At 40.4% G+C, this 14,380-nt stretch overlaps 1 protein-coding gene across 2 annotated transcripts in view; it reads right to left on the minus strand.

The window, feature by feature from the left end:
• LOC143851558 (CDP-diacylglycerol--inositol 3-phosphatidyltransferase 1-like) overlaps positions 1-14,380 on the minus strand; it is a 38,927-nt gene that overhangs the window by 11,730 nt on the left and 12,817 nt on the right. The window contains exons 5-10 of one of the 2 annotated variants that reach the window (XM_077361023.1): positions 10,900-10,939; positions 10,678-10,722; positions 10,507-10,572; positions 9,694-9,808; positions 9,550-9,606; positions 9,356-9,454 (exon numbers count right to left, since the gene is read on the minus strand). In XM_077361023.1, coding sequence (XP_077217138.1) covers positions 9,356-9,454; positions 9,550-9,606; positions 9,694-9,808; positions 10,507-10,572; positions 10,678-10,722; positions 10,900-10,939 — 422 coding nt within the window. The remainder of the gene's footprint in view (positions 1-9,355; positions 9,455-9,549; positions 9,607-9,693; positions 9,809-10,506; positions 10,573-10,677; positions 10,723-10,899; positions 10,940-14,380) is intronic. The other variant, XM_077361024.1, reaches the window with a different exon arrangement.

Here is a 14,380-nt window from a genome sequence, read left to right on the forward strand (position 1 = left end):
GCTTACTCTCAAAAAGGATTCAAGAATCAGCACGTGTGATTCATCATCGGAGAAAGCAACGAATCCGCTGACCCGGAGTTGGAATATCTCATATCGATTGGAGGAAATCGATGTCTTCCCGCTCACTTCCCATTTTGATGATCTTAGTACCATGGATATTGCTTGGCAGCGGCCCTCAAATGGGTTCACTTCGGACCGGAAAGCATTCCTCTCTGTGTTCAAAAAATGAGGTACGTTCTATCTGTTATCTGGTGGATTTCTGTGTGGCTTGTCTCTCTCTTTTCTGCCTTGCAGGGTCTAGGGCAAGGTACAATGATCCCTTCAGTATCTATCTTGCCACTAGAAATTGAGTTCCAAGTTCCAACCCCGGGTTGTCTGGTCAATGAGTGGAGTCCGAACCAATCGAAATCTGCTGTTGGGTGTATAAGTTCAGCTGAATAGTTTGTTAGCAATTCAGCTATCAGAATCAGACATGGATGTTTCAGAGGGGTATGACTCATCAATAGATATCTTGAAATTCTCTGCTTGATCATGTAGTGGAATGAAGCAAAGTTCTGGGTATCAATTTTTTCCTTAATAGAGGATAGTCTGTGGAATATATTTCGGCAGTCAGAAATGTGAGACCCTACGTTGCTTGAGAATTCAGGCTCTGCTGGCCAAGAGACATCGAAAGGATCCTGCGAGAATTGGCTAGATTAAAAACCAGGATTAACTACAGAGGTGGGGCTCAGTGCAGACCAAGTATAAAGGGGAGGGTCAAGGATGAAAGACTCATTCCTGAGGACCATTCCAGACTCCGCTCTAAATGAAGATATAATCATGGAATGCTAATGGGTTGGGCTCCCTGAATAAAAAGGCCCAAGTTAAGGAACTGTTGAAGAAACATAAGCCCAATATTTTGTACATCCAAGAAACGAAGTGGTCGACAACCAACAGGGCAGCAATAAAAGGTATGGGGGTTTTGGAGCCATTAGGATTTTGCATATAAAGAAGCAGTGGTTGCCTCGGGAGGAATTCTAGTAACATGGAACGTGGTGAGGCTAGAGCAAGTTGACTCCTGGATTTGTAGATATTCGATGTCTACGGTTCTGAAAAAAGTTTATGACAGTTCGCTTTGGACTTTCACGAGTGTTTATGGTCCTGTTTTAAGAGAGGATAAAGGTCTACTTTGGGAGGGGCAGGAGGAAATAGACGAGAGGTGGTCCCATCCATGGTGTATTGCTGGGGATTTCAATGAAATTCGGTCGATGGAGGAGCATGTTGGGTGCAATAGTGCTAATCACAACATGATGGCTTTTGCTGAATTCATTGCCATTCATGAGTTGGTGGACTTACCGTTGCCCCCTGTTGGCTTGATATTTGCCTAGATGTATGTCAGAGAGCTCTCTCCCATTCGATTTCGGATCATTGTCTGATTCTCTTGGATCCTAGATTGGAGTCTTGGGGTCCTTCCCCATTCAGACTTGAGTTAGCATGGTTGGAGCATCCCAAAATAGAGGAAAACATGGTGGGGTGGTGGTCAGAGCTAAGCGTGACTGGTCCGGCGGATGTGGTCATTGGGTCGAAGCTTCGTTATGTTAAGAAGAAGCTTAAAAAATGGAACCTAGAGAATCAAAGGGTGACATCTGAAAGGAAAGTGTGCTTGTTAATCAAAATATAAGAACTATTGGAAAAGGAGACCAAGGGATTACCGGATTAGCTTCTGCTGACGAAGTGGTAGAAGTGGGAAAATTGAAGAAAGAGAACAACAGAGTAATCTTGCAGGAAGAAATCTCTTGGAGATAGAAGTCTAGGGTAAAGTCGCTAAAAGAAGGGGATAAAAATATCGTGTACTTTCATGATTCATGATCAATGGAACGGAATCGTTAATTTTCAAAAAAAAATAAAATACTGCGTACTTTCATGCCACTGCTAGTGCTTGAAAGCGTAGTAATCGGACTAAAGCAATAGATGTCAATGGGGTTATAAGTCAATGAAGCACGGATACGGGTACGGGGTGCGGGTACGACATGATACGGGTACGTGAATAAGTGATTTAAAAAAAGAAAAGGATACGGGTACGTTGGGGGTACGCTGAATATAATATATTTTATATTTTATTATATATTTATAAAAATAAAAAATTAAATATTTTGTTAAAGAATTCAAACAATTTAATTGGAGAACAATCAAATAACGATAACATCACCAAAATCTAATATTACTTCTAAGTTGTTAGGTTTTTAACTACGGGATATAGATATATTATAGATATTTTGATATATTCAACCCCCCTTTTGTTAATTGGGACAGCCCCTCTATTGTAAATCTGTAATTTTCGATTTAATTTGAACCGGGTGCGCACCCAATACGTACACAAACTTAGGTGCGTACCCAGTACGCACCCAAAGAGTACCAAGAGCACCCGATACGCACCCGACACGGGTATGTGGGCCTCCGGAGAGTACCCGTGCTTCTTAGGTTATAACAAGGTACTGAGGAAAGAGATATTGGACTTTTACTTAAACTTATACTCTTCCAAAAAAATGATTCACTCGATTCCTAGGGTGGAGGCATTTGGGTGTCTTAGGGAGAAAGAAAGTAGGAAGTTGGAATGTCCTTTTTTTTGAGGAAATCGAAAAGGGGGTCTTTTCATTGGGAGAGACAGAGCCCGAGGCCCAGATGGTTTCTGCCTTACGTTTTTTCAACAGTGTTGTGGGTATGTTAACGGGGATATCATAAGATTCTTCCAAGAGTTCTATGAAGTCGTGATTGGATAGAGGGACTGGTGCACTGTTTATAGCTTTAGTGCCCAAAGTCAAGGGGTCTCTAAAATCTTTGACTATTGTCCTATGTAAGTTTAGTTGGTTGCGTTTACAAAGTGTTGGAAAAAGTTCTAGCGAAAAGGTTAAAGAAGTTTTTATTGAATATTATCTCTCCCTCTCGGTGTGCTTTTGTGTATAAAAGACAAATATTGGATTGCTCTCTGATCGCCAAATCCAATGAACCGGTTGAGTTGTATTAAAAAATGGGTAAGAAAGGTACAGTGTGCAAACTGGATGTGGAAAAAGCGTATGATCTAGTGGAATAGGATTGTCTTGATTACCTACTAGGTAAGGATGGGGTTCGAGTCTAGATGGAGATCATGGATGACGAGATGCGTATCATCTGCATGGTTTTCAACTCTCCCTTTTGGCTATTTTACATTCCCAGGGGACTGAGGCAGGGTGACCCCCTATCTCCTTGCCTCTTTGTCTTGCTGGCAGAGACCTTTAATAGGCTTTTGGACAGAGGCAGAGATAGAGGATTGATAGAAGGCTTTTATAGCAGGAAATGGTGACAAGTCTAGGGTGTTTGGCATAAACTTGGCAATGGATATGACTTCAGGGTTGGCAAGGGTTCTAGGATGTAAGGTGGACTCCATCCCCTCTTCTTATCTCGGTCTTCCCTTTCGAGCGGGTAGAGCAAAGAAAGGATGTTGGGAGCCCATTGTTGAGAGAGTTGAAAGACAACTTCATACATAGAAACGGAATTTAGTACCTACAGGACGCGGCATGCTTACTCTAATCAAGTCAGTATTGGCTAATATCCCAAATTATCAGTTATCCATTCTCAAGTGTCCTATAAATTTGATGCAGCACCGTGAAGAGAAATTGAGAAAAGGGGAGAGAAATAGATGAAAGGGGATAGAATTAGAAGAATAGGGGAAGAAGAGACGAAAATAACCTGAAGAAGAGATGAATTTAGGGAGAAGTAGAAGAAGAAGAGAAGAATAGATGAATTTAGGGAGAGAAGAGAAGAAAACCAGAATTAGAGGGAGAAGAATCTTTATTCAATATCAATCAATGTTCACAAAACAGTTGTAAAGAGGCCTATATATAGGCAAATAAACAATCTAAAAGATAGAAACCTACTAAAATAAGAATTCCTAAAAATAACATGGAAAATAAAATCCTAGAAACTAATAACATGGAAATAAAAATATTAGAAACTAAATAATGCGGAAATAAATCCTAATATCTGCATCATTCCCCGCTTGAAAAGAACTCGCCCTCGAGTTCTAATCCACCTGGATCAAATACGTAGACGACCCACTCAAGCAGCATGAGTCACAATCTTTCGGCGACACTCCTGATGTGTAATGCTCGTAACAACTGTGAGGTGTTTGAAATGCCAACGGAGTGAGAGGGAAGAAATCGCCCATGTAGAACCATAAATGTGCAAACCTCTCCTGACAAGTAACGTAGCGGGGAAAATGGCAACGTACTCCTTCTGGATCAATGGGATCGGCATAACAACAATGGGCAATACCAATCCATAACAAGCCTCAATAAGGTCATCATCATCTACTGGTATCACATTGGGCGCAATGGAATCAACAACAAAGTGATCTGCTAGAATCGTATCTGGCATAGTGATATCATGCGGGCAATCCTCCTGATCAATGTGCGTAACAAGCTCCTCTGTGTCAGCACCAATCTCGATAATCTGATCAATCGGCTCAAAGATAGGGTAATCCTTAACAATATGCTCTCGATCATCCATCTCAGATAATGGCTTATTAGGCAAGTCACTCGCCTCTGACTCATAGCGGTGCTCGGTCGGCTCCGCCAAAGGAACAGCCTCACATGGCTCTAACACAAGATCTGCCTCTGCTGTGGAAGTGTCAAGATCCTTCTATAAATGCTCGGCAATCGGTGCTAGGGAAACCTCTGAATCGTCATGCTCGTCGACATCGGCCTCATCAATCACTGGATTCTCTGGCTCTATATCTGACATCTCTGACTCAGTATCTAACATAACCAAGGACTCAACCATAATGATCCCATCCACAAAATCATCTGTTGCACCAATAGCATCATCTGTGTTTGGCTTATCAATAGTGTTACCAAATTCCTTTGCTGCTTCAATTTCGGCCTCTCGTGCATGACGGGCTACGATGATTCGGTCAAAGCGAGCGAAGACTTCAGCTTCTTGTTCACGGCAAGCTGCTTCTTCTCGTCGAGCGGCTTCTTCACGCTTCAATCTCCGTATAAAGAGTCAGAAAAAAATCACGAACATCCTTTCAACGACAGATTGGAGGCTCACTTTTTCTACGACGGTTCGTCTCCATGTGGTCCCATGAGCATCGAGTTTGTCGTCGCACAGTTTTTTTAGCCCAGTAGATAGTCGCTTGGTGATCATGGCCATTGTACTCATGATAAGCGTCTAGAGCATCAATCCACTGTAAACATGAATCCTCATAATAGCTAAATGGAGTGCGTCCATTCCAATAGCTTTCGTCGTACCCATCAAAATATGGAATAAATGGTGGAGGCATAGGGATCAATGTCGAAAATTGAAATCAATTGTCTGATCTGTCTAGCATGTCGAAAGAAGCACAACGTCTGTCGCGGATCTGAAATCGGATGAGTGAAAGCTGATGATCGGAAGAAGGGGCGCGATCAACGGTTGAAATGACTCATGAAACTGTGCTGAAGACTGTTGTTCACTGCTAAAAATAGGATGGATGCGCTCTATAAGTTGTCACGAACAACTTCTGTGTTGAGGTCGAGGGCCAATTTTGAGCAGAAATAGTCCAAACAGAAGAGAGAGAAACTAGATAGAGAGAGGAGAGAAACTATGTATGCTTTCTTCAGATTTTTTATTTATTTTGGGGGGTGCCTAAAGATAAAAGAGGGGGTGGTGAGATCAGTTCACAAAATAGTGGAAGGAGGGGTGCCCAGGAGGAAAAGAGGGGGGGGGGGTGAAAATATACCGCAATTTATAAGGTAACAAAGGGGTGTCCAAGGAGAGAAGGTAGGGTTAGAAGGTATTAGATAACTTCCTTATGCGAGAAGAAACCTCCGTACTTGCTGCCTTCAGTTGCCTTTTTTTTTTCCCTTTAAGCAACTCCTCTAATCAATAATAGAAACCAAGGTCGTGGATAGATAACTTAGTGGGCAAGTTACCTTTCCTAAAGCTTACAAGTAATATGTAAGTTACTTGTTATTGCTGGTCACTTAACCTGTGGCTGCAGGTTACTAAAAATAAAGATGCGGATAGATTCAGCTTCCCTTTCTTTGTCGAACGAGGCAATAGTAATTTCCCAAAATACCCAAAATTGTTTGAGGCATACGGCACTATCAAGGAGGCGTGCTATACACTCAGACACAAACACCCTCAAAGTTTGCAGCAATGGCAGATTGGCAACCCGAAAATCTGCGTTTATGGGCTGAAAGAAGGGTGGCAAATCTGGGGTGAGTTTTTGCAGATTTTGGGTTCTGTTTTGGGCTACGGTTTAGGGTTCGATTAGGGTTTGGAGGATAGTAGTTGTGGTGGGTTAGATGCAGGAGATAATGGTGGAGTCTGGGGTTCTAGAAAAGTATGGTCAGTTTTCAACGGGGTTATGGGATTGCCAGACTTTTGGTGAGGACTGTGAAGGGTTTTGAAGGGAATGGAAGGACTGGTTTTGTTTGGAAGCAGGTGGTGGGACTGAAATTGGGAGATGGGGTTTCAGGGGTATGTCTAGGAAATACGGTGTTAAGGAGATGGTTGGAGGTTGAAGACAACTGAGTTAACTCACCGTTCAACTCGCAGCAAGAAGAGCACGCCGGTTTCACTCGTTTCTTTGCAGATTGTCGAGGCAATCAAATTTTGCAGCCAGAATACTTCCAATTAAATGAGGGGACTCCCCTAAAGATAATGTCATTGGTCTAGAGTAAACTCCGGTGGGCTCTCTTTATCATCTCTGCATGAGGGGTGGGGGGCTGATATACATGGATATAAAAAAGGGATAGATATTTGGCAGGGAGGCCTTCAATAAGATATCCTGCCAGGATGGGACACATACTTTTCTACATCTCAGGTATAGACTCAATTCTTTCCACCACAGTCCCAATCATGGGGGTTGAGGCCCATTTCTTTGAGAAGAAGGCTAGATACTTTAATTGGGAGGGAGGCCGACCTGAAATCTAGGACAAAGGGGAAGGAGCTTAGAAGCAGGATCTTCCCTCGGGGTGCCGGTCCCGACTCGGAACCTCGATTCGGCGCTCCCTGGAAGGCTTGATTTTTTTTTTTTATTCTTTTTTTTTTTTTTGGGGAAAGACATGATGAAAATCTTACATTAACGCTCCCACAGTGCTCCGCTTCCTCGCCCCCGCTTCCAATTCATCTACATTGACCCAACATACAAAAAACTTTTTTCCTATTTATTTTCTAGCATGTGGTCTCCTCTATAAAAACAATTAAGATGTAGATATGAATAGCTTGAACAGAGAAGCCTCGACTAAATTATTGTGTTACCATTTTAAAAAAAGACAAAAATGATTGTGTCATTAACATAGCAAGTGACAGACAGACAAAATCCTAAGACAAGTCTCAAGTCCACAATGGGGACCATTTTTTGACCTTTAGAAGAGAATATAACTAATATGCTGAGGTGCCAGTGCCAAACTGAAAAGGAATGGAGAAAAAGGGTCCCGAGCCTTTGACCTCTAGTTAAAAAAAATTGTTGAATTGACGTTTCTTAATAACAACAGATAAGTGAATCGTAGTAATGGACCATTCAATCCACTTTCTCCATTTAAGGTTGAATGCCATTTTCTCCAGTCTCCATAGGAGCAAAGCACATTCCAATCTATCATAGGGTTTTTCCATATCATGATTGAGGTAAAAATGACTTTATTGGCCACCACACTTCCATCCATTGTCTATCGACTACGAAACCACTGTAACTAGATGCAACCACGAGAAGCATATCGCTTTGAATTCTGATCGAGTCATGGTTTTAAATTTCCACCGAAACTGAAACCGAAAGGAACGAAATTTATAAACCAAAATCGTAAGTGTATAAATGTGGTGTATGCATTACGTATAAATATTTATATGGCTTCAAAGTGAAATTTGGTATGCACTAAATTATCAAAAAGGTGCGACAATGCATGTCACTAGGTGTTCGATGTTTTTAAACCATTATGGACGGTTGTCTTTCTTACATGATAGTTTCTAAGTGTGTATTTGTGCTTATTTTAGCATTTCTCATCTTTAAATTCTATCATTTGCATATGTTTCCATATGTTACTTCAATTTTACAGGATTCCCACCAAAATTTCCACCCTACACTGAAATGTTTCCGTTTCCAGGGCAACTGAAACTAAAAATCATAGGTCAACTAGGTCTTGACCTGAGATAAAATTAAAAAAACTAATCATCGTCGGGGATATGCATGGAGTAGAACTCTCTTCAGGCCATCTAATAGAGTTAAAATTCCAAGAAATGCATCAAGGATCAATATCTTTAGCCTGTGTGTTGGATAGCTTCCCCGAAAGCTCTCTCTCAGTGTAATCAAATGGGGGATATATTGGCAACAACATCCATGAAATCAAATTCATGATCATCTGCATTAATACAGAAAACCTACCACGAGTGATATGACTCTGTCTCCAGCAGATAACAGTAAGGTTTAGTGAGCCAAATCCCCTGGGTTTAGTGAGTCCTATCCCCTGATAGGCATGAGGACTGAATAAATGTTGTCATAGTCGCAAATGTTGTCTTAGTTGCACTTCGTACATAATGTTAACTTATTAGATTTTAGTCTCCATTAACAATACAATGTCTGGCTCCTCCCTCCACCCACTCTTTTTTTGTCGAGAAGCGAGATAACTTTCTTTTCTTAAGGAAGGTACAAACTGATTCGATAGGCTGGGAAGTGAGCAGCCGGAGAAAAACATTTTCCGGATCGGATCACTAAGCATCCGCAATTAGAGCCATCACTTGGGATTGAAAATGAATCAAACCTTTCCCTTGTAGATGGTAGATTTGATCTCCCCAATCCGAGGTGAGAGGAGGGTTATTCAAAGCCTTTTTTCCTTGTTTTAGCAATATGCACTTAATTAACATGGAAAATAAATAATATAATGTAAACAGCAATAACATTAACCAGAAAATGCAGACTATCAGAAAATAATACTCAGCAGAAAAATTTACTTCTTAAAATAAATGCACTTTCTTACGTCATTCATACTTATTATATAATTGCAACGGGCAAACCAATTTACAGCAGTATTCCTTCTTAGAGAACACCAATAGAGAGTCAACGTTTCCCAAATCATTCTGGCAAATAATAGCTCGTTGCTTCTGTTTAAATTAACTAGTACAAGATATATGATTAGATGGAACATTATAATCTAGAAACCATGTTTAATTTATACCGACTCCAGTCACTTTTAAGGGCATTTTGATCATTTTAGCAGAAAGAATGGCTTTATGATGCCATTCAAAAAATTAAAAATAGTATTATGATCAATTCATCAAATCCAGGTAGAACTTCTTCATGCCACAAAGAATTGGGAAGGGAGATGTTTCCTTGAAAACTATGAAAGAGGTAGAATTATACCTGTATGACATTAACTGTTTGTTTGATTGCCCAACCAATTATTACCAACACAGCTGGAAAAGAAAGTAGTGGAGTCTTTTTCACAGTATTCACAAAAACCTGCAATAAAGAAAACCAAAAACCCAAAAAAATAAGATGGAAAAAGCTTCTCTATAGATTTGCAAGTCCAAATGACAATGCAACCAATGGCTTACATCAATTACACTTCCAGGTTGGTTTTCAGCAAGAAGGAAGAGCATAATGTAAAGAACCTGTAGCATTATATTGCAATTGGTTTAACAGAGACATAGCTCGTAAAGGAAGAAAAATGAAAGGACCAGATAGGCAGTATCAATTGCCTCGGATGCAACGCAGCAATAGCCCATGAATAATCGATTTCCATAGTATGCTTTAAAAAGCCAATTGCTGCTGTCTTTTACGTCTTTGTGATTAGCCTTGCCTGCGAGGAAAGTACTGTGCCAAGAAAGCAGGGAAAATTAGAACTAATATATAAGTTAGGATTAGAAGAAATGTGATCTAAGTTAGACATGCTTGCAGCAGAATGTATACCCATGCTTCAAAATATCAATATCAGTCATCATCGATAGGTATCGGCCATATCGGCAATACGTATCGGCCATATCGGCGATACGTATCGGCCATATCAGCGAATATCGATGAATATCGGCCATATCAGTGATATGTATCAGCCATATCAGCAAATATCAATGAATATGGGGCCTTAAATATTACATTGACCTAAACGATATGACACCGATATCTCATTCCATGTGTATACCTATTTTTAACATGCAAATCCTGGTTATTTCAAGCAGTTACAAGCTCGGGGAGGAACCGGGAATTTGTATTTTATGGATTCCGCTAAGGATAAGAATTTGTGTTTTGTCCCTTTTTTCCTTTTTCAAATTGACAGTCAATATCAAAAGAAATTAAAAATTAATAAACATAAGGCCAAAGGTAAACGACTTCCAAGTATAATTGACAATTTGAAACAAACTGATTTGCCCTTACATCATTTGACAACAACTTAAACAATTCATGAACCTGTGAGGTTCCACCATGGGTTTCAATTCACATAAATTATAGGATAACATAAGTCCAAGCCTAATATATGAACAGAGGTCTCCAGACCACCAATAGATATGAAATACCTGTACATTTGCAGCCAGTGACTGGCAATATCCAAGGCAAGCAATGATAAGAAAATCAAACCAGGACTGCAAAAAGGGTGATATTAAAATGCTTAATAAGACAGTCATATATATGAATGGATCCAAAGAAATTATATAAGCATTAAACAAATCTATTTAACAAAATGTTACCTGTAAAACTGAGAAAGGATTACCAACAGACAAGCAGTGCTGACCCTGGGAGTGGAGGAAACAGATGAAAAATAAGGTCCATATGGATGGTGAAATAAAGCTTTTGATTTTACCGGACAGTAATGATTGCTAGGTTATAGCACTAAAAGAAACATATGGAGAGAAATGAAGCTTCTGTGCATTTCTACAAAATCATTAACAAAAAGATGGATAGAAGGGCACCTGTCAGTTACCATATCCAAAACCGCTCCAAAGGTAGATACTGAAACATGAAGTCAAAGAGATTAGTCAAATGCTATAACTCAGGCATTTCTTTTAAAATAATTTTTTTGAAAAATGACATATATATTCATACTAGATAAGATGTACAAAGTGATGGGGACAAGTTGTCCCGCCACATTACATTACATCACAACATACCATAGGAGACTTCTCCAATGGCCCAAAAAATTAGAACATCAATAGATAAACCCCGTAAACCCCGAAGTAGCCTTCCATCCTACTCCCCCGAACGCGCAGAATACTACCACTCAGAACAACCAAGACTCTCAACCAGACGAGTCTTCCAACACCTTTCCTTCATCCATCCTCATATATGCAACCCCCACCAAATAACACAACAAAAGGTTGACCAACCAGGGGACAAAGGAACCCGAGCAACGAAGGACTAATGTCCCTCAAGGTCACTCAATGAGTCGAAAAGAACCTCCCTTCAACCTTTCCATCTACACCATCACATGTTAGCAAATCAGAAAAACACCTTCCCAACTACATCCAAAGAGGCGGCCCATCAAAGCTCCCAAAAAACTGTATGTACAGCCATCAAAACCATCTAATTAACTTAACAGGGATTTAAGCTCGCTGTGTCCTTTACTAGGGGTCTTCCCTTTGACAGCATCACACCTCTCAATATGCAAGTGCATCCTCTTTGTCTCGTTCACATTCTCCTCATAACCAATCCCCAAACAACTTCCCATCTTCTTCATCTCCTTAAATTCTTCCAACAGCTAACACAACAAAAGGTTGACCAACCAGGGGACAAAGGAACCCGAGCAACGAAGGACTAATGTCCCTCAAGGTCACTCAATGAGTCGAAAAGAACCTCCCTTCAACCTTCCATCTACACCATCACATGTTAGCAAATCAGAAAAACACCTTCCCAACTACATCCAAAGAGGCGGCCCAACAAAGCTCCCAAAAAACTGTATGTACAGCCATCAAAACCATCTAATTAACTTAACAGGGATTTAAGCTCGCTGTGTCCTTTACTAGGGGTCTTCCCTTTGACAGCATCACACCTCTCAATATGCAAGTGCATCATCTTTGTCTCGTTCACATTCTCCTCATAACCAATCCCCAAACAACTACCCATCTTCTTCATCTCCTTAAATTCTTCCAACAGCTCATTGTTTTCTTCCTCCACACTCTCTGAAACCGCCTCCCCCAACTCTTCATCATCCCTTTGAAGACATGCTTTGATCTTGGCACTAAGATCCACGTCTCCCGAGACATCCCAATTTCTCCTTGTAAGACAACCCATTGAGTCACTTTTGTCTGCACCTACAAGAATTCAGTATTCTCTCCCTTCTGATTTTCACTTGCCATTGATTCTACATCCAAATCTTGTCAGTTCATAGAGCGGAACACAAGCCTCTTCCAAGCTTTTCTTCCCCGTCATCTCCATTATTTCTTCCTCCGTACCTTCCGCCTCTTCTTGCAGCTTTTTCCATTGGAACTTAAGGTATTCCAGCGCCACTTCCGCCTTTCTAAAAATCTCCTAACGTTCCAACTTTCGATCACTACCTTGCCCGGCCGCTTGAATCTCGATGAATCACCCACTCCGAACCGATGATAACGACTGAAAGGATGCTCAAAATTAGGGTTCTGAAACTCATCATCTTAAAAATGGACATACCTTTTAAGCAGAGAGAGCAAACTCGACGCGAACTTTTTCTCTCGTCTGAAGAGAGGTCCACCGCTACTGTTCTTTTAATAAGGGAACAAACCGCCCCTTTTGATCACTGGCTTCAGCTTTAATTTATTATGTTTCTTCTTCCCAAAAATTTTATAGCTGTCGAAGTCATCCTTTTCCCGATAACCTTTTAAGCTCTGCCTTGGGTCCCACGATAGAGCATGTGCAAACTTGACACGTGTCCAGCGTACCATGTTTCTTTTTCCCATTTTTATCTTCATCGATTTGGTTTCTGACCACCTTTTTCTTTTTCCAGGAAGAGAGAATGTTTTCATCATTCTCTGTCGAACCTCCCTCCTCTCCCATCAATTGCTTACACATTCCCCTCTAACCACGTGGCTTAGCCTTTAATTTAGGGCTCCTCGCCGTCTCATTGAGCCAATCACCTCCACCTCAAGAATTTGCCAGCCTCAACGTACCTGCTAAAGAATACACCGCCCGATTAGATCCCATTTCAAATTTGAATTTAGGTTTCTCCAAAGGTCCCCCCCTCCCCCGCATCTGGGGCATCAGAAGGACCGGCTTCCCTGACCCCGACTCATCAGAAACTTTCCCTGACTCCAACAACAACTTATCAGCGGCGGGAACCTTCAACGACTCATCCTCAGAGTTCTCAGAAGCCGTTTTAGCATCAATTGAAATCGGAGCCCCCATTCTAGAATGACAATATTTACTAAATCCATAAGGAATTCCTTCCACCACACCTATTAAATAGCATTTATTCTCAATGTTCACTCTAATAAATGGACTTAGGTATTTCCAGTCCGAGGTGAGAACCTTAGCTGAGGCATTTCTTTTAAAATATTAATCCCTATTGGTCTCATTTTATATGAAGAATCATCTACACATGAAAGTTCAAATTGTGACTAGAGAGTTGATGCATATTATGGCCGTATGCTAAAGATTTTAGGCAATCTAATAGAATCATAAACAACTAAGGATTGAAACTAAATACTAAGATTCTAGTAAGGGAATCCAGTGAAACTCAGTATGAAGTAGTTGGGAAGATTTAAGGGTATTGAATTTGATTTCAATGGAAGCCACAAGCAAATGCAAAATATGTGGTGGCCAAGCATTGGATCAGCATGAGAATATAAAGCAGGAGTACATGGCAACTTATAAGTATTCAAGGGCTGTTCATCTTGAAAAAAAAAATAACAGCATCTAAACAACAAAAGATTTGATTGGGACAAGCTCAGAGACGATAAAACACCAAAACCCAATAGGAAAAACTCATAATTATTCATGCCCCAAAACATTTCATGTTTTCTATTCATAGGGTCCACCAAAACCTACGTTACCCAAAAATTAAATAAAAATTACCAAAAATCTATATAAATCAGCTTCCAATTTTAGTGACAATAGCAAAATATGTGGTGGCCTTTCAAGATTGTCAAGCATTGGATCAGCATGAGGATATAAAGCGGGAATACGTGGCAAATTTGGAGTATTCAAGGGCAGGAACAGCCTGTCCATCTTGAATAAAAATAACAGCATCTAAACAACAAAAGATTTGATTGGGACAAGATCAGAGACGAGACAACCCCAAAATCCAATAGGAAAAACTCATAATTATTCATGACCCAAAAACATTTCATGTTTTCTATTCATAGAGTCCACCAAAACCTACATGAACCAAAAATTAAACAAAAATTACCAAAAATCTATATAAATCAGCTTCCAATTTTAGTGACAATTGGAGCGCTGTATGGCCTACTATTTACATTGGTA

Source organism: Tasmannia lanceolata, unplaced genomic scaffold (assembly GCF_043159265.1).
Source record: "Tasmannia lanceolata isolate RefF3 unplaced genomic scaffold, GAP_Taslan_0.1 ptg000018l, whole genome shotgun sequence".
NCBI classification, from domain to species: domain Eukaryota; kingdom Viridiplantae; phylum Streptophyta; class Magnoliopsida; order Canellales; family Winteraceae; genus Tasmannia; species Tasmannia lanceolata.